Source organism: Telopea speciosissima, chromosome 2 (genome assembly GCF_018873765.1).
Source record: "Telopea speciosissima isolate NSW1024214 ecotype Mountain lineage chromosome 2, Tspe_v1, whole genome shotgun sequence".
Lineage (NCBI taxonomy): Eukaryota > Viridiplantae > Streptophyta > Magnoliopsida > Proteales > Proteaceae > Telopea > Telopea speciosissima.
The window spans coordinates 67,038,510-67,058,593 of record NC_057917.1 but is presented as its reverse complement, the minus strand read 5'-3'; the positions used below and the strand labels follow the sequence as shown (position 1 = coordinate 67,058,593).

The 20,084-nt window shown below is 40.4% G+C and overlaps 1 protein-coding gene and 1 long non-coding RNA gene across 3 annotated transcripts; both read right to left on the bottom strand.

The window, feature by feature from the left end:
• Positions 1–13: 13 nt before the first annotated feature.
• LOC122652366 (ubiquitin-conjugating enzyme E2 36) lies at positions 14–6,800 on the bottom strand. 2 transcript variants are annotated; one of them, XM_043846078.1, is made up of 9 exons: positions 6,687–6,800; positions 6,582–6,651; positions 6,313–6,340; positions 5,868–5,954; positions 1,971–2,029; positions 1,286–1,327; positions 1,067–1,140; positions 727–824; positions 14–404 (listed from the first exon to the last, which is right to left on the bottom strand). In XM_043846078.1, exons 2-9 carry the CDS (start codon positions 6,615–6,617, stop codon positions 367–369), a joined length of 462 nt encoding a protein of 153 aa, XP_043702013.1. In that variant the 5' UTR covers positions 6,618–6,651; positions 6,687–6,800; the 3' UTR covers positions 14–366. The 2 variants fall into 2 exon arrangements, with proteins under 2 accessions (XP_043702013.1, XP_043702014.1); XM_043846079.1 differs by having other exon boundaries at positions 6,582–6,756.
• On the bottom strand, positions 3,762–5,313 carry LOC122652367. Its single transcript, XR_006331589.1, has 2 exons — positions 4,838–5,313; positions 3,762–4,301 (listed from the first exon to the last, which is right to left on the bottom strand). It is a non-coding gene; the product is annotated as an uncharacterized LOC122652367 (long non-coding RNA).
• Positions 6,801–20,084: the final 13,284 nt, after the last annotated feature.

The window sequence follows — 20,084 nt, the reverse complement described above, 5'->3', positions numbered from 1 at the left end:
AATACCATCCATTCCTTCCTCTCAACTGACTGCAGCTTCTTTGTACTTGAAAAACTACACAAAGGATATGTTTTTCATTCACAATCAGAGCACATGAGAGAATTTTGTGCTGTACCAAATCATAATTAAGACCACAAGAAAGATTGAGAAAGAACAGCAATCTTTTATCTAATCTTACAACTTTGAAGGGATTAATCTTTTGATAATTCAGTGAACAGCCCCGGAGCTAAACATCATGAAGGGATTAATCTTTTGATAATTCAGACATGTTTTTTTTTTTTTTTTTCATTTCCACTCGAAAATAACCACTGGTAACTTACATCATCGCAGAATGTTATCTTGCGAGAAAAGGTTTCCATCATGTTATCATGCACCACTTGCATATAGACGGGTCCATTCCTTTGCTGCAAGATTCCAAGCAAAAAACAAGTGGGAAATAAGTGTACAAACATTATTGAAAACATAATGGCAAGTCAACAACTTTAGTGAAATTCTAACAGATTAAATGAAGGAACAAATATTTTCGTACACTGTCAAGTATCTTAGTCATTTTCAAGATCAATTGGAAATATTTAATCTCTTTTAGCCAAAACAGCTAAGAGAATAAAGTGGTCCTGATACTGGTCAATGGCTGTATTGATAAACACCCTTGACTCTTTGCATCAAAATCAAGTGGCCCATAATTTAATTTCAATTCGAAATATCAAATATATTATTTGCCAGTACCTGTTTCAACAGCCTCGGCCTCATTGGTCTTCCAATGCTTTGCAATGTTTTCAGAAAGAGGATCATCTGGGTTTGGTGCACTCAAAAGTGCTTGAATGCTGATACATAGCACAACATGATAATAGGGTTATATTAGTATGCTAAAAACAGTATGCACATATTATCTTCTCATTCAAAAGAAGAGCTAAATACTCCCTTCCTGGGTAGTTGTCAAAGTTTAACATATCTTTTCCCTCTTACTTTTCCAGATGAATAATGTTTTCAGAGGATTTCATCATCTATGCAGGTTATCAACAGGAGTTGAACACCATTTCATCCAAGAGCGAGCATAATTGTTCACCTTAGTAATACGGTTCGGATCTGGAGAGCCGGACTCCATTTGTCTTTGAGAATATCAAGGCATATCCTTCCAAGCTGCATAAATGGATAAGTTCCCATCAGATGCAAGCAACACAAAACAGATGACAGAAGGAAAAGGAGCTGCCGCATAAATGGATAAGTTCCAATTACAGATGCAAGAAACACAAAACAGAAGACAGAAGGAACAGGAGCTGCTTACCTTGTCAATGTTAGGATGATATATTTTGGTCAGGAAGCGAACCTGTTACAAGAGTAAGCGATGAAGATCAAGCAGATGTGTCAAATCCATTCTCCAAAAGGAAATTTATAGGCATATATTAAAAAAAAGAGTAGGATTTATATAAAGTTAGCAAAGAGGTTAACTCAGCTAGAGTAAAGGGATTAATTAGACCATATTATTTCACCAAGGAAGATGAAGATAAGTGAACAAACAAAGGACCGACTAGCCACACTCTCCTTACTTAGACAAGGATAAGGCTATCTCCTTATGCGAGAACTCAGCTAATCAAAATAAATAAATAAAAAAGAAAAAGAAAAAAAGGAGAGGGCTTCCCATGACGTTCGGGCGCATGGGAAAACCCTCTTTATGAATTGTCAAATAGGGAGGGTTATATATAGAGAGAGGCCCTCATTTATGTGAGAGGGCATACCAAGAAATCCAAACGCGGACGGCTTGGGGATCTTTTGCCCATAAAGACAGTTCTTTTTTTTGGGGGGGGGGGGGGGCTGACAAACAATGTTTATGAATAGAAAGTCCATGCTACACTAAAATCAATTACTCTGAATATCCTCGGAATAAAAATTGTGCACCAACTACTTCAACCAAATACCTGAATTAGATAACAGATGGCAGTTGACAGATTATATGGTTAAAAATGCCATACCTTAGGTGCAGCCATTGGATATTCTTCGGGCAAAAATAATTCCAACTTGAAAACTCCTCCTAGACAAGATCACCAAGCAAGAAGTGTTTGTGTCAAATCAGGGGTAAAAATGAAGAAAAGAAGAAATGGGGTGGGCATAAAGTAATCACTATACGCAAAACTGCAATTAATGCATTACTCCACCAGTAATACTTTCCAACTCAAGATAACAAGTATTTAAAAGTTCGTCATACATCAAAGTGTCCCATATTGGTATCGAATCAAACTGACATGCCTGATCTGTATCAATATTGGCAGAGACCAAACTGATCTTACCACTATCCGCTGATTGCGATCCAGTGTAATGACATTTACAAAATATCCAACAAACAAAAACAAGGGCTTTCATCTATCAAAAAAGGGGGGAAAAAAAGGGGGTTTAGTGATCTTGCTTCTTCTCTAACCTGAAGACGGAAAATACTAATCACATAATTTCCCGAATCAATGCCTATTAAAGGTTTATGTGACCTTTCTCCCCTCATTTCTTTTCTCCTCACAGAGTGGCATAGAATCAACATCCGACAAGCAGATCCACACCAACCTATTTGGGATTGGGAAACAGCCACACAAGCTTGGATCCCGACCTTTCAATGCTTCTTATACATGGGCACTTTCTCTCAGTGAGAGATTTCCACCAATGAGGAATAGTTAACAATATTTCTTTCATCGAGAGTCCCCTGTTTCAACCATAAAAGGACTACAAAACTAATCCTAAGCAGAAAACATACACGTCAACAAAGCCTCTCAGAATAACGAGGGGGAAGGGGGCTAAGATAATATATAAGCATTGGTTTTCATTTCACCTATTATTTTCCATTTTCTTTGTTTGGGCTTGTTTGGTTAGGTAAACAGTAAATTTATTGAGAAAAAGAGGAATTCATAATACAGGGTTTTGTCAGTACTCCATACAAGACAACAAAAAGGCAGATGTTGGGGATCAATAAATGGAAAATAGAATGTTACTGTAGAGAAAAGAGAGAATACAAGGGAACTCCAACAGCCCAAAAGGAAAGGATGAAAAGCAAGATCTCTCCAGAATATTAGACCCACATTGCAAATCAAACTCAGCAACTCCCTTCAGGATAGCAAATACAGGTATACAACTAATGCATCAGCAAAGACAGCAACCCTATAGAACTGGGTAGGATCCCAAATTATTTTTCTTGAAACAGGTTTCACCGCCACAAGTGCATGCTAGAGATCACTGAACCCATCAATATCAATGAGGATTTACATCTTCAATAAGCCATTCCCTGGCACCACTTCAACAAATGTTTTGCTTGGGTAGCATCTCTAGAAAGAATTTTCACATTGGACAAATGTTACATGTGTTGGCAGGAAGTAGAGACTGTTAGCCTGCAACAAATTCAGAAAACATATAACTTGACTAATTCATGATACATCAGGTATTCCAAGAAGACATTTTGATGCTCTTCACCTTGTCAATATCAATTCAGTTTGCATTATGTGTTCAAGACTATGGAGACTGGGCAATACTCCATGTGCCATCAAAAGTGGACTTGGGTTAGGAACAAAAGGATTTCTCAATTAAGGCAGATGTGCCAAGAATCTAGAGATAGAGACTTTTTTGGTAAAAGAGATAGAGACTTTAAATCTTAGACAGGGCTTGCTCGCATGAATTTTGTTGGATTGATAGCTCATCTCTTGGAAATCAAATCATATGGGCATAATGACACCTGCAACATATATGGTTTTTTTTGTGTGTGTGTGTGTGTGTGTGTGTTTGTAAATTTTGTATAAACTGCATAGAAAGATATACCTCTAAAAATACAGATATTGTAAGTCTGCATATTTTCTATACAATGATCAATAGAAATACTTATGGCATCTCTTGGGTTTAAAGGAAAGGAATAATCTTATCTTTGCAAATAATGCCCAAAATGGGCCACATATAATTTTATCACTGGAAGCATCATTAAGTAGGCTAAAGCTACAGACGACTTTTGAGACATGGATTGATTTCCGAAGGACTTCCAATGGACATGCAATTCTTCAATGACTATCCATGAGAGATGAGCTGTTCCTTTTTTCAGCTATGTACAGTTTCTTTTGGGTTCTATCACATTCTATATGCATATACTATTGCAACTACACATTTTTCTTTTTTCTTACATTCACTTCTGAAAATATATTTCTCTCTGCCTAAACAAATAAAAGTAAGAGTTTTTGCTATTCCCAAAAAGAAAAAGAGAGAAGGTAATAAACACTGCAGAAAGCAACCACAGACGAAAAGGATTCCAATAGTGCAAGCCTCTTTCTTGGACCATGAATCTCTTTACAGAAAATGACAACAGAAACATCGATAATAGCCTAATGAAATTGTGCAGGTTGAACTGCCAACCATCCATAAATAGACCCGCCAAACTAACTAGGCTGAAAATTAAAATGGCACAACCCTATAGCAGATTTCAAGGAAACTGCTACAGCAACAACCACTGTGTGTGTGTGTGTGAGAGAGAGAGAGAGAGAGAGCACAAAGACAGCGTAAGACTGACATAATATCTTCAATTGGGAACCAGCATCAACTCAATATAGTTACTAAACACTACTAAGATGTCAAAATTAGAATCCCTACCAAAAAGACTAGGTTCTTATTGAACACCGTAATGGTTAAATCCCATCAAAGACGTCCTGCCAGAATTTTGGTATAGTCCCCAAACCACATCAGATTGCATGAAATCTTAAGTTCATTAGATATGGAACCAGAATCATGGAGAGGGACAAGTATTTCCTTACGGAACACAGGCCTAAAAAAAGGTTAAAGGATAAGACCAAGACTCAAATTAGACTTCCTGAAAATATACAACTCATGTAGCAACATAAAACATGTCAGTTGACTAAGTCAACTAAGCCAACTTACACTTCAACTTGTACCAACTCACTCCTCAATGATGCTACCATTGGTCTTTGATACACATGACCAAAACATGTCGGTTGGCACTGGCATTTTAGTGACATAACAAAAAAAAAATTCTAACATTTCAAAACCCATTGGTTTTTTTAGTTCACCCTCCCTAATTTCTCGTCGCACTAAGCTCCTTCTAAAATTTAAAAAAGAACAGCTCTGAACAACTGCCTTATTGCTGCATAAACCATAAAGAAGTAAGCTGGATACTCATAAATAAACTACTCAAATAATGTCACATGTTTGCAAAGAGGCCAAGGAATAATAAATACTGATAGTCACAGTTCACACTAAAGTCCATGCAATCACAATGCAACGACTTTACTTTGAGGGCTACAATCCTTTCCTCTATATAATAACTCCGTTAACAATAGAATTTGAATGAAAAAATATTTAACAGCAACAAAAGTTATATCCGAAGCAATTAGCAAGAACAATGTATCAACCTTTCTCTAATTAAAGAATAAAATACCAGATTTCAAGATAATTTTTAAGGTCTTTCAATTTTTTCACCTATTCTTTCCCCACTCTTGAGCATATTCTCCTTTAGTTTATTCTAACAACTACCCAAATTCCTCGAGAACATCAGCTACATTTAGCTAGTCCAAAATCAGTGTAAACAGAAGAATACAAAATCACATATGAGACAAGTTTTTCAGATAATATATAACAAACTTTTCACTAACACATAATAGTCAACATACATAGGTTTCCAAGGGAAACAGTCTACTCTGTTACAACTTGCTTGGAGAGATTTTAATGCCCTCCAATTCAAAACAATCAGAACTTCAGAAGTTCAATTTCAGACACAGCAATGCAAATTGAGCAACATAATGTCATATAACAGGGAAGGCGTTACTGACAAAATTTACCAGTGTGTTATATACCTTTATATATCAATGAATCTAAAAAGACCGTTTTTCTATGGTTACCTTCGTAAGGAGACTGCGTAGGGCCAAGAATCATAACGTTGAAATACCGCATGTTATCTTCCGATGGAGATGCACTGATTCCTGGGGCTGTTCCAACAGATCAAAGAAAACATAATTGAATTGAATTTTCGCAAAATTCACAATTTACTCAGAGTCTAGCAAAACGATATTATAATATCCATATGTATACAAAATTATTAAGGAATGGGGGAGCGGAGATCAAATAAAGTGCTAACAAATCCAAACCAAAAAATCCAAATGGAGACATAATAAACCAGAATAACACAAAAACTGTATAAAGTCCGTCAACTTATTATAAAATTTCAGATTGTAAAAAACTGAAGCACAAATAAACAAGGCTAACTATAAATCGGCAGGATAGCTATGAGAAATTATGGATTAAAGGAGGATGGGGGGAGAAATAGCGGAAGTGAAAGAAACACACCTGGTTCGCTGAGGAGCCGCTGAGTTTCCTGTTCAATCACATAACAAAGTACTCAACGATCAAAGCAGAATCACAAACCCTAGAATCAGAAAACTCAATCGAAAAAAAACAAAAACGGAACAGAAGGTCGTCGACAAAAATCATCATCAACGGAAAAATCATGAAAAAGGTTTTCTTTCATGAAAAATTTCAAGAATCAACAAACGGCAAGACTGGGAATGCGATCAGAGAAATTAAAAGAGGGATCAAAGTACAGGATCGAGACATGCCTTGATAATCCTTCGAGGTAGGTTGCTGTTCGCCATTAAAGCACAAATTTCAGAGATAGCAAATCAAAGTTCAGAGAGAGAGAGAGAGAGAGAGAGAGAGAGAGAGAGAACGAGAGTCGAGAGAGGAGTCAGACTCAGACCTCTCTTCAAGAAAGAGAAACAAAGACGCGTCTCGTCCAATTTCTCGAGGGGTTTTCTATTTGTAAAGCTACCACAAAGAAATTGGCAATAAAGTACTTTACTTAATTGTTATTATCTGTTATTAGCAAATTTGGGCCTTACTTTCTTGAAAAATTGCCTCTCCAGACTCGATACCAAGCAAATTGGTCTGCATGCCCCCCCCCCCCCGGGGAAAAAAACCTGAAATTAGTGTAACTTGCCAAAGTTCTTTTTTGGAAAAAAAAATATTTATAAAATTAAGAAGAATAGAATTGGTCCTACAAATTTACTAGAGAGCTTTAGCCATCTAGCAAACTTGGCAAAAACATGAGGCATGTGAACATGATCGCATAGGACCTTCTTTACCACCATTGATCTAAAAGTTTTAAGTAGTTGTGTAACATCATAAAGTAAAGCAAAAAGAGGCCAAGCCATAGTGACGAAAGTTTTGAAGTAAGTCATGATACCATTTGATCCGAGTCCATCCAAACTTCTAAATTTTGGACGTCCTTGGCTGCTGTTGCCTTTGGCAGCTTGTTCGATTCTTTTCCTTTTCATTGAAGTTGTTGAACTTGAAAAACCATGATCATATAAGATAGAAATACAATCGTTGTCCAAAATGAGACAGGATGCCCATTCTGACTCTTGAGTAGTCTGTAAAAATCTGTTGTTAGTAATGACAAGGTGATGAGTGATGACCATCAGTTGGTTTAAAACAATGGTTGCATGAGATGGTGAATGAATGATTCACAAGGCTCTCCAACGGAAAATGCAAACCAATCCAGCGAATGATCTTAAAAACAAGAAGAAGACGCCACCAGAAATTCAATTCTTAAGCCTGAAGGAGTGGTGACCCAAATTCGTCTGGAAAATGGACACATGAAAGAAGAAGAAGAAAAAGATGCCAAAATGACTCATTGTGTGAAGAACAAAAAGAACATAATGATTCCACCAGGAAGAACTTTTAAGGAAATCTTTTGTAAGAAGATTATGCAAGTGTTTCCCAAAAAAAATTTAAACTTAGGATGCAATTTAAGTTTTCAGATGAAACAAACGCGAGGAAAGGAGCTCAAAACCATCTTGGTTGGCATGTCACATGTAAGAAGCTACAGATTTGATAGTCAACTCTCGAGTGTAATAAAGGTAGGTTCCAAGTATGACCAGATGTCAGTAGTTCAGAAACGTAACAAGGGATTGAGTGATACATGAGGAGGGATGCGAAAAACTTCCAAAGAAGGGATCCAAAGATCCTCCCAAATGTTAACAGATGCACCATTACCAATTCTCCAACAAACCAGACATTGAAATTCTGGTAACAAATCTTACAATTAGGCGTTTTTTATCATTCAAAACTTAATGTTAAATCAACACGTTTTACTCGTTATTGTATATAAATCAGTTTTGGGACGGCCTAATTCCCAAATGCACTTTTGGCGGCTCTGTTTGTTTCGATGTAAAATTTTACCTGAAAAATTTTCCTTGGGCTCCGTTTGTTTCAGCATAAAATTTTACATTTTACTTGAAAATTTTCACTTCAAAAAATTTTAGATGTAAAATTTTAAATGTTGAAAAGTGTTCCAATGCTTGTTTTTTTATGGAAACAAACATTAGAAAAAATTTTAACATGTAAAATTTTACGTTGAAACAAACGGAGCCTTGGTAAATTTTACTTTGTAAATATAAAATTTTATACGTTAAAATTTTTTTAAAATGTTTTTTTTCTGTCAATAAATAAACATTGGAACACTTTTCAAGATGTCAAATTTTTTAAAGTGAAAATTTTACGCTGAAACAAACAGAGCTGAAATGTTTTTGGCCAATCCAACATTTGATTCTTCTTTCATTGGATAGTACTCGAAATTTTTTTGCAACAACACAGGATTTGTAAAATTTCAACCTACGGTTCAAGTGTTATGACACTTTTAACATTTCTATTTTTTTTTTCTTCAAAAACCAGTCAAAACCCTGTACGAACTCAGGCTCAAACCATGGTGGCTAGACCCTTGGTCCATCCCTTTTGCCTTCTAAATAGACCCCTAGGTGGCATAGGGAAGCCCTAGGCGGCTCCCACCTCCCTCTTGGGTGGCTCATTAAGGACCCACCAAAGGGGGCTGTAGTAGCATCCTAAGGATTATTATTCTCTCCAATTCCTAAAGCTCAGCAGCGTAGCAGTAAAGCCTCGCTGAGCTGCCAGAAGACCCTTTTGGTGCCTCCAACCTTCCCCATTCCCTTTGTTGCCCACGAGATTCTCCTTGATTTGGTGAATCTCCACCTTCCTTGTAGGGATTTCCCATCCTTAGGGTGGGCTAATTCGAATCATTGAGCCCCCAAACTAAAAAATCATGGGCTTAGGGCTCTATACTACCATTAACCTCCATTCTTAGTAAAGGGGGTCTCAACACTAAAGATTATTGTTATGTTTTTGTATCTTCGAGGGCTGCTAAGAGGGATAATCACAGTTGATGTAACTAACTTTTTATTTAACTAAACTTTTTAGCTGGTTTATCATTTAAAAAAAAAAAACCTCTATAATTAGGCTCTCCCCTCGTTCTAACATACACAATAGGAAGTCCTTAAGAAGCCTAGTGCAAGCTACACAACAAGATTTTAGGTATAATTTTTTGAGGGTTTTCTCATTAATTTAGTCATTATTTTTTCTCCACTATTACCCTAGATTTTCATACATGATGTATAGGTAGTTTTCTGCATTCATATGCATATAATCATGTAGTTTCAGTAGTTTATGTTTTCCAATAGATTCATTAGGGTTTCATTCATCAGCCTATGAGTTTGGTGTTTTTTCGGCATTGTGCTTACTAGTCATTTTCATATATATATAGGGGTATTATGGTCATTTGATCATCCTACCCCCTTTTTTCCAAAAATAAAAAATGCATATCCAAATATATTAACAAAATAAGTAAGAGATCTCTACTTGGTCGCATGGTCTCTACACAAGCATCTGGGCCAATAGGTGGGCACGCCTAAGTATCTACCTAGGGGATAGAGGCGTCATCTCACGATGCCCTAGTGAGAGGGCGTAAGGAACACCACCAAGTAGAGATCTTTTTCCCTAACAAAATATATACAATTGTGACTATATTTATTATTTTTAGTGTCAGTAAAAAAAACTACAACTTATTAAATGTATACATAGACAAGCGACTTCAAAAGCCACCACCTAGCATTAACTATTGATTATTATTGCAATATCTGTTAGGTTCATAGGTTTGATAGAAGCATATGAAAAAACTAATGTAAATTCCAAAAGAGTTCTAGCATATGTTTGTCACTTCATATGTTCTGTTATGTCGGACAGATTTACCCCAGTTTTCGTAAAAATTGTATATATAAATTTTTTTACATTCTATTCTTTAGTCCATATCGATCCACCGATATGGTACCAACTTCAGTTAGAAGTTCAATCGACAATTAGGATTAAGTAGGGATCTTTGTCTTACATAATATTCTATTACTTGTAATATTTTTTGGGCAAGAGATCTCTGCCTGGGTGTGTAATCCCTCCACCAGCGTGGGGCCAATGAAAACGTATGCACCAGCATCAACGTAACTAGGATATTTGATTTCATGAAGGGTGGAGCAGTAAATTCATCTGCTCCTGTGTGAAGGTGCAGAAGCCACAAGATCAGATAGTGGTCTTTTTCCCTTTTTTTTATTTTTTATTTTTTATTTTTAAATTGGGTACTTAATCTTCATTTAGTATAGGAATGGATATTGTTTAGTTTACATGGTGATCTTTATTTATAGGCACCAATAGTGCAGCCAATGGGGATAGGATCCTTTGCTCCTACTTCCCACAAGCCATTGCTCATGATTTTGTTTCAAATTTAGGTAGGCTGGATTTGTCATTGTTGAGAGACAAACCAGACCACGAGAAGAAGTCGTCAAGGCACTGATGCAGATTGAGGGTGTTGTGTAATGTGGCCTTTCCAAAGATGAACAAGTCATCGGCGTAGCACAAAGTGGTGATACTAGGCCGGGCACAGTGAGGATGAAATAGGAACTGTCCTGAAGAAGCCAACGTTCCCAAGGTGTCAGCAAAGTACTGGAGCGCAATAGCAAAGAGGCTAGGCGACAGCGGGCAGCCTTTCCTGAGCCCCCTGTTACCATGGAAGAGCCGAGACTGGTTGCCATTAATGGACACCACGAAGGAGGGGTTGATGACGCATTCAACAATCCAGGAGATGAAGTTTGGCAGAAAGTTCAGCCTATTGAGGAGGGAGAACATGAAGCTCCATTGCACAGAGTCGTACACCTTCTTAAGGTCTAGCTTAGCAGCAAACCGCTCTATGCCAGCGGGAGAATGGTAGTCATACAAAAGGTCTTGACAAAGCAGGACATTGTCTGAGATATGCCGACCAGTCATGAAGGCAGTTTGAGTCTTATCTACCAGCAGAGGGAGCACCATTTGCAGACGATTTGCTAGGAGCTTAGCCACAAACCGATATAATATCGAACCCATCGCAATGGGCCTATACTCCGAGAAGGAAGAAGGGTTGTTGCCTTTAGGGATTAGAACCAGCTTAGAGAGCTTAATCTCCGAAAGAAGCCGTTTGTTGAGGAAGAAATCTTTGAAAGCACAACACACCGTGGGACCGGTGATCTCCCAGGTGGAGGTGCAAATTTTGGTGGTGAAACCATCCGTGCCTAGGGCAGAGTCCTCCTTATAATCGAAGACCACTGCTTTAATCTCCTCATCGGTGAAGGCTTTGGTGAGGTTACGCCAATCAGAGTGCTCCAAAGTGCGATCAATAGGTAAGGTGATAGGGGTACACGTGATCTGGGGTTGTCCACCAAAGGACTGCTGGAAGAAATTGGCAGCTTCATTGCAAATGTCCTCTTGAGTTAGCCAGTGCCCAGCCGAGTCCTGAATGGCATTAATGCGGTTCCCGCTACGGCGCGAGCAGAGAGCCCGATGGAAAAACTTGGAATTATTGTCCCCTTCCGTTAGCCAGCTAGTGCGTGACTTCTGTCGGAGCTCAGTCTCCCTGGTGGAGGAAGCCATGTGAAGCTAGGATAGGAGCATCTTTTCCTGACGGAGCAGATCTTTATTGGTGCCCAGAAGCCAAAGTTGGGATTGGATTTGGTCCAGCGAGGATGTAGACTCCGACACAAGGTGATCCAGATCTCTGAAATTTGAGGAAGTTCAGTGCTTTAATCTGTTCTTCACCTCATGGAGTTTGGATACAAGAATGTACATAGGGGTACCCGTATGTGAGGTGGACCAAGCCTTAGTTACCAGAGGCATAAACTCAGGGTAGCAAGGCCAGTGAGTAACGAAGCAGAATTGTCTCCCTCTGTTGCTATGAGCATGATCGATGGAGACAGTGGCTGGGCAGTGATCCGAAAGCATGGGGTTGAGAAACAAAGCCCGCGAGGAGGGGAAGGTGTCCAACCATTGGTGTTTAACCAAAACACGGTCCAATTTGTAGGAGATACGATCGGGATCATTAGAGTTATTGGACCAAGTGAGATGATGACCATTCCAACTAAGATCCTGGAGGCCAGAGTCCCAAATGCAATCCGCAAAGGGTTGCACCACATGTTGAATAATGGGTCTCCTGTCGACCTTACTCATGAGGGTGTAAGATAGTGCTAAAGTCACCCAGAACAATCCATGGTTCAGAGGTAACAGCTGCAATGTCTCGCAGGTCCTGCCAGAGAGAAGTGCACTCGTGAGGGGAGTTGTGAGCATAAACAAACGTACACAAAATTCTTTGCCGAGAAGACTTGATGCCGATGGAAGAGTGTATCATTTGGGACGAAAGAGACAAAACCTGCACATCCACGACCGTAGGGTCCCAGCACATCCAAATGCGTCCGAGGGCAGCCTGGGGGTAGTTGGTATAACATTGCCATTGCTTACGAAAGAGGTGGGATGCATCCTCAAAGTTCTGTTGTCGCACTCTAGATTCAAGAATTCCAAAAATGGAGAGTTTGTGAGACTTGAGCCAATAAAAAATAAGCCTTTGCTTATGGGGGCATTTAGTCCCCTGATATTCCAGCTTGCAAGCTGGATCATTGATCACTATGGGTGGAGGTGGGGTTTTCCTCGAGGCCCCCCAAGCCTGGATTGCGATTACGCTCCCAGGGGTCTACTTCCAGGGGGATATGGCGAGGCGGCGACGAAGTGGTGTTGGGAAGACTACGTCGGCTCAGATTGGAGGACGAAGGTCTGGTGGGCGGATCACTCACTGCCAGGGGGAGAACCTGTTCTGACCCTTGGTCCGGCTCACGGTAGGAGGGCTTTTCCTTTTGCAGCTAATAGATCTTGCCATAGCCTTGACAGAGACGTATGGAGGACGATCAACCATCATGGTCTTTGGAGAGGGGTCAACCAGGTGCTCAGCAGAGGGTTCCAAAGATGGCAGAGAGGTATCACTTAGAGGGTGGATGGGGGGAGGTGGGATTTCTGCTTCCGGGGGAATGGGGTCCTGGTCCATGGCAGTTTGCGAGGCTAGATGGAGATCAGGGGAAGGAGTTGGGATCTCAACAGGGATTGGAGGGGATCGGTTCTGACGACGGTGAGAGCGCCGGGTGCGCCAGTACGAAGAGGTAGAAGGGCCAAGGGGGGGTGTCAGGACTGGGGGTTCCTTTAGGGGGCAAGACAGATCTTGATGGCCAAAAATGGCACAGGAATGACAGTAGGGGGGAGCCAATCATACTCCACGGCTTGGGACAGGCGAGTACCATCGGCAAGGAGGATTGGGATCTGGGAGGGGAGGCCATTTGCAGCATGAATCACAATACAGACCCGAGCATATGAGAGTCTTTCGCTGTTCATCGTCCATCGATCAATACATATCGGGGTACCCAGCACACTTGCCAAACGCTTGAGGCATTTTTTGCCCCAAAAGTGTAGGTTGAGCCCAGGGAATCTAACCGACAGCGGTAGCTAATCCTCCTCTTTGGTGGTCAGGGAGATATCTGTAGACCAGGGTCTGAGGATGAGGGGTTGGGCCCCAAATCTCCAGGGACCAACATCTAGGACCTACTGACGAAGGTCTGCCAACTGGAAATCGAACACAAAGATGCTGCGTTCTAAGCCAAAAACTTCAATAGCACCGTTGTGTTCCCAGTGTTGTTTGATAAATCGTTTAATGGTTGTGAAAGAGGGTTTGGGCCGCAGAACATAGCCTACCAAGGCTGCATCCCACCGGGTGATTTCCTCAGCCATGTCGACTGCAGAGAGCGCGGTAACTTTCAGGCCATCGATTATGCTAGGCTCGACAAAGGAAAGGGACACTCCTTAGTCATTGGGAGTTGAGTTTGAGAATAAGGACGACCATTTGCTAGGTACGTCAAAACTTTCTGCTGCCCTTGGAATTCTTATAGGAACCTTCCCCATCTTATACCTGGGCGCCCCTATATCCTCCCAGAAGGTGACCCCTAATGACTTCCAGGCTCTTACATCCAAGGTCGAAGGCAGATTAGCCTCCTGGAAGGGTACTTCCCTATCCTTCACCGGCTGGCTTCAGCTCATTCGATCGGTCATCATGGGAACTATCTCTTATTGGACTAACATTTTTTTGGCTCCCCTCTAGGGTTATCATCTAGCTCGAGAAGATCATGGCTAGGTTCCTCTGGCAAGGCCACTCGGCTCATGGCTCCCATAAGGTAGCCTAGATCAAGCTTTGTTGTCTTGGGGAGGGGGGAGGCCTTGGTCTGCGTCGGCTCGCTGATTGGAACAAAGCGTGCTTGATGAAACATATTTGGAACATTGCGTTGGCTAAGGCTTCTTGCTGGGTTGATTATATGTCGGCACCTTGGCTCCGACAACATTCCATTTGGTCTCTTCCAGTCCCCTCGCACTGGTCCTCCACCTGGCAAGCCATCCTCAGGACCCAGTCTTCCATGATCATCCACACTCGTACCTTAATCCATGACGAGACCAAGACTCTCCTTTGGTTTGACCCCTGCCTATCTAATGGGGTCATCCAGTCTCCGGACATCCTCATCGCCCCTGCCCTTGGCCACGATCCCTTTGTCTGCATTAGCTCTGTCCTATCCAGGCCCACGTTGATCTTTGAGCCGCCAATCGACACTGCCCTTCAGGTGAGGTGGCCAAAGATATGTTCTACTCGTAAGCTGCTCCGTCTGCCTGAGGACACCACCATTTGGGCTCCAGAGCCTTCTGGCCGCTTCTCCGTCAAGTCGGCTTGGACCTTCCTTAGACCGCCGTCCCCGAAGGTCACTTGGTCCAAGCTTGTTTGGTCTACTTTCGCCCATCCCAGATTCTCTTTTGTCAGCTGGCTTGCGGCTAAAGAGTCCCTTACCACTAGGATCAGGCTGGCTTCCTGGGGGCTCACGACCAATTGCCGCTGCTACCTCTGCAACTTTTCTGATGAGACCTTGGACCACTTGTTCTTCGCCTGTTCTTACTCGGCTACCATATGGTCTGAGGTCCTCAGGCTCTGTGGCTTTACTCATGCTCCGACTGGTTCCTGGCAGGGAGAGCTCACGTGGGCCTCCAACCACTTCTCTGGCTCCTCCCCTATTGCAAAGATTTGGCAATTCTGTTTCCCTGCCGTGGTTTATCGTATATGGGCAGAACGAAACCAACGTGCATTTCACAACCAGACTGCCCACCCCTCCTCCATTGTTGGCATCATTGTCAGGGACACTTCGCTGCGCTTCGCCAACCACAGGCAACCGGTGTTAGACTCCCCCTCCTCCAAACAATTTTTTGATAGATGGCGTCTGCCCATCTCTTTCACTGCTGTCCGAGAGCAACCCTTCTCATGGATTGCTCCACCTTGGGCCTGGACGGCTATCAACTGTGACGGTTCCGTCAGATCCTCGTCTATCGGTTATGGTGCAATTGGTAGCGATCACCTTGGTCAAGCCTTCTTCACCATTGCAGGAGGCACCACTGATACCAGCGTTCTTCGTATGGAGCTAACGGCCATCAAGGCTGGCCTTCACAAAGCCTTCAGTCTCGGGCTGGATCAAATTCAATGCCAATCGAACTCTCTTTTGGCCATTAACATTATCAATGGCATCGTCTCTCCCACTTGGCATGTCATGGACCTCGTATATACCATCTGGGACATACGTGACTCCTTTAACCAGATTGTGTTCCGTTTCCATATTCGGCAGTCTAACTTTTGTGCAGACTTATTGGCTGGTTTCGCTCGCACGAACCAGGAATTATACATGTGTGTCTCTAGCCTTCCTAACCTTTTGACTGACCCCCTGAATAAGGACGCAGTTGGTCATATATATTTTAGGTTGTAAATCCCTCTTATAATTTAATATACTCTTTTCCTTTGCCCAAAAAAAAAAAAATTTAGGCCAAATAATAATTTTGCATCATTGTTATAATAATTTTTTTCAAAAAAAAATTCTGTATTCATCACGGATTAAATTGGAGAACCAGGAGGTTGAAACCCAAGACCTCTTGGTAGGATGGGCTTTATTGTATTCAAGCCTAATGCAGTTGTAAAGTTACAATATTAGCTATGTGACAGATTCGGTAAGAAACAAATTTTGAGGAAGGTTAGACCATAATATCCCTCGCTTACGTGAACCCAAAATCCAAATGGATACTATAGTGGCAAATGAAGCTTTGAAAATTTAGGGGCTACAAAAGGGTGCATTGGCATTCATGGATGGTTTTAAAAAAAAAAATAATAAAAGAATGCACATCAACATGGGAGAGAACATTTGACTAATCCAAATATAGACTTGTTAATCCAACGGTCAAAATTTATGCATCATCCTATAACATACCTCAATTAATGAAATATTAAGGTAAGGGGTAATGTATGTGAAATTATCCGTAAACAAAGGCCCTATTCACACATTGTAGATCTGAAGATATGGGGGAGGGCTCCTCCATGCAGCTAGTGTGGGGAGGTATTTTTTTTTTTTTTTTGGTAGAAGTGTGGGGAGGTATTTGCATGTCACTCAAATAAGTGTCCTGAAAAATGTATCATTTATATGGGGCCCACTTTTTCCAAGCACGTGAGAGAAAATGATAAAAGAAAATGAATGTAAGAAAGAAATTGCACATTAACGGTCTGTCAAGCTTTTTCCTTGAACATATATAACTCTGGGGTGCACAAAAGGAAGGTGAAACATGTCCCGATTAGAATTCCAAACACCAAAGATACTAAATAGAAAGGTACTCTTGTAAATATCAGTTATTTTACAAACTTTTAATTAAAATCATAATTTGAAATCAACAACATTAATTCTTCTTCTTTTTATTATTATTATTATTAGGGAAAAAAGAAGTATGCCTGTGGCCCCTCCGTCTAGACACAAAACCACACGGAATTATCACTTCACCTCCATGAAATCGAAAAACTCATCCATGCATGTTGATGCCTCTGCACACACTCTCAATACAAATATGTTCTTTTGCCAGTCAAGGACCGTGTCCAATATAATCTTTTTCACATGTATATATATGAACATTGTGAAAGAGGCCGGTCTAGGGAAATTGCACACCACAGAGGATCCGCATAGCAACAAGGTCATGAATTATACTTTACCAAGTTCGCTAGGAAGATTAATGATGGAAGAAGGGAAAGAAGAAAGGGAAAAAGCAGGGGAATTGAAAACCATTCATTCCAAATTCCATAGTCCCAAAAGGTGCTTTCCATGGCAATACAAGAGCCATGAGAAGTTCGTAGTTCCATGCATGGTCGTGCCCTTTAATAAGCCTTTTACACCGACGGAGGAACTCAACTGGGGAAGGAAGGTGGTGGACCGGTGTATATATATGGCCTGATGAATTGCGTTACTCTCAAGCAGCTGACTTTGGATTCCTTTCCCACTGTAAGAAGTAAAATATAACATGGAGTATGAATAATTGAGATTGTATTTAGACCAGTTTGGCCGGTTGGGCCTATACTGGACCAGATTCTTATAATCTTTTTATTGTTTTATTTTTCCTTCTTTTTATTATTATTTTTTTTTTGGGATGTGGGTCTGTGGGGAAGGGTTATGAATTATGAATCTTTGTAAAGTTCATTTGAGATAATTAGATTAGACCAGGTGAGCCATCAGGTCCAACCAGGTTTAACTGTGAACCAATTAACTCAGTGTATATGTATTGGTTGGTCAACGTCAGCTTAGGCTTTAATGGTCATCGAATATATGGTTGCCTCTCACGTTATGAAGCCATGAAAAAATGTTCTGGAATCCGTCCTCCAAAGTCAACTGCGCAGGAGTTTGGTTGGATTTAGAATCAAGGCAACCACTTTAGGGCAAGTGAAGGTTCTCTTTATTTTACTTTAGAGTTTTTTTTTTATTTTTTGGGGAGAGGGGGGAGTTGGGAATTGGGGAGCTTTAATAGGGGGAGGGGCAAGGGGGGAGGATAGGGAAAAATATCACCTCAATTTGCCTGTTCGTCAATTTTCTCATTTCTCTCTAATAGAGGAAGATGGATTCCACCCCAGGTAGTGTAGCAGAGAGTAGAGTGGTCATTTCTGTCATCCTATTAGATGGAATTGAGGAAATTGAGGAGATAAAGATCCGGGAGGATAGGGGATGGGGATAGGCCCCAAGGTGGTTTTAACTCATGACCTTTTATTTGAGGAGTTGTTCTTTTGTCAACTGAGCTGACCCCTTGGGGTTACTTTAAAATTGTTTTAAAATTTTCATTACTGAGGTGCCTTGATCCACATACAAAAGAAGAGCAATTTGGCTCTCCTCCAGCCGTGGCAGCAGAAGGACCCAGCCCAGCCAAAAGAGGGGCGTTTGGGTCATTTCACAGGCAGCCCCCCTGTTTTGGCTGGGCTGAATCCTTCAGCTCCCACCACGACTGGAGGAGAGCCAAATCCAAAGAAGAGGGTGGGGGGGGGGGGGGGAGGGAAGGCGTACTGATTTTTCGGATTTTATTTATTTATTTATTTTTTCTAGTTTCAATTCAAACACACACTTTCAATCATTATGTTATTAACAAATGTGCATGATAATGGTACCTTTTGATAATTATATAATGATACGTCACTTTCAACTTATTTTTGAAAACCCTTTTTATACTTCTATCTTAAAAATCTTTTGAAAATAAAACAAGAGTAATTAAAAGAACGAAGATGTCAAGTTCTCAATGCACCTAGAGAGATGTCATTCAGACACTTCTTTGATGAAAGAAGTGGAAGTAATTTAATTTAATTTTATATTTCATTTACAGGTTTAGACTTAAATGAGAAAATAAACAATCTTTTTTGAAGAAAAAATTTATATAAAATTTTACGTTAGTTACACATTTACATAATCTTGATTACAAATGTTTTCGTTTTCTAAGAAGGTAGTTTTACTTCCTTTCATTTCTCTTTATAGCTTGCAACCACATGGAGTAGTTTTACACTTTTACCTCTAAAGAAACAATTCAATTACCCAGTGGCTATGTGAAAGTTTCCAAATTAGTCTCTAAAATTGGGTCTTAACAAAAGCAGTAAAGGAAAGATGTTGAAATGGACAGAATCACAGGAATAAGAAATGGTAGAATGGCGTGTAGTTGGTTGTCATGTCTCAAGTTGAGAAGAACATGATTGAAGCAACCAAACGTAGTTGTGGTTTATGAGTCTTACTTGTGATCTGTAGTCTAAATATATATATATTCACTATTTTCTGTGTCTGTGGGTCTTTATATTGCAGTTGGGGCTGGGCAGTTGGAACCACAACCACAGCTAAGCACAAAAAGTAATAATAATTATAAATAAATAAATAAATAAATAATAATAATTATAAAGGAGTTAAAACACTACTCGGTCTCGCATCAGACACATCATCCCTACATCTTGACATGGAGGCACACGAAATGACCACCACACCCCCTGAACCTTGAGACCACCAGACCCTTGATCATTTTCAAGGTTCAGGGGGTGTGGCGTCATTTCGTGCACCCCTATATCAGGGCATAGATATAGCGTATACTGCACGACCAGGTGGCGTTCTATTTCCCTAATAATAATAAGGGCAAATAATACTACTGGTCACGAGGCCCCTATGGTTGGTTGTCATGTCTCACCAGAGCCTTAGCCCACTTAGTATTTTCTTTTTTAGATCCACTGATCTCAACCACCTGCTAGTCTGGCCCAACTTATAGGCATAAAACTAAACTCTCCATAACCTTGTTGAACCAACATAAGCATCAAGATAAATAAAATTAAAAATTAAAAAAAAAAAAAAACGATGCATATACATTGGTATTTTTGTATCTTGTAAAATTTGAGCTTCATTCATTTAGTGCAAAGGGAAAGAGTTTCCTATACCGCCAATGTGGGGAGGAATCTGCATGTTACCATCAATTAGTGATTTAATAAAATATCAATTCATGTGGATCCAACATTTTTAAAATATATAGAA

Bases quoted from the DNA above. Each gene is read 5' to 3' on its own strand.
- LOC122652366 (XM_043846078.1), bottom strand. From the start codon at position 6,617: ATGGCGAACAGCAACCTACCTCGAAGGATTATCAAG. The intron at 1,141-1,285 runs GTAAGCAGCTCC...CCATTTATGCAG, and splicing joins ATCATCCTAACATTGACAAG to CTTGGAAGGATATGCCTTGA. The intron at 825-1,066 runs GTGAACAATTAT...GCTATGTATCAG, and splicing joins ATCCGAACCGTATTACTAAG to CATTCAAGCACTTTTGAGTG.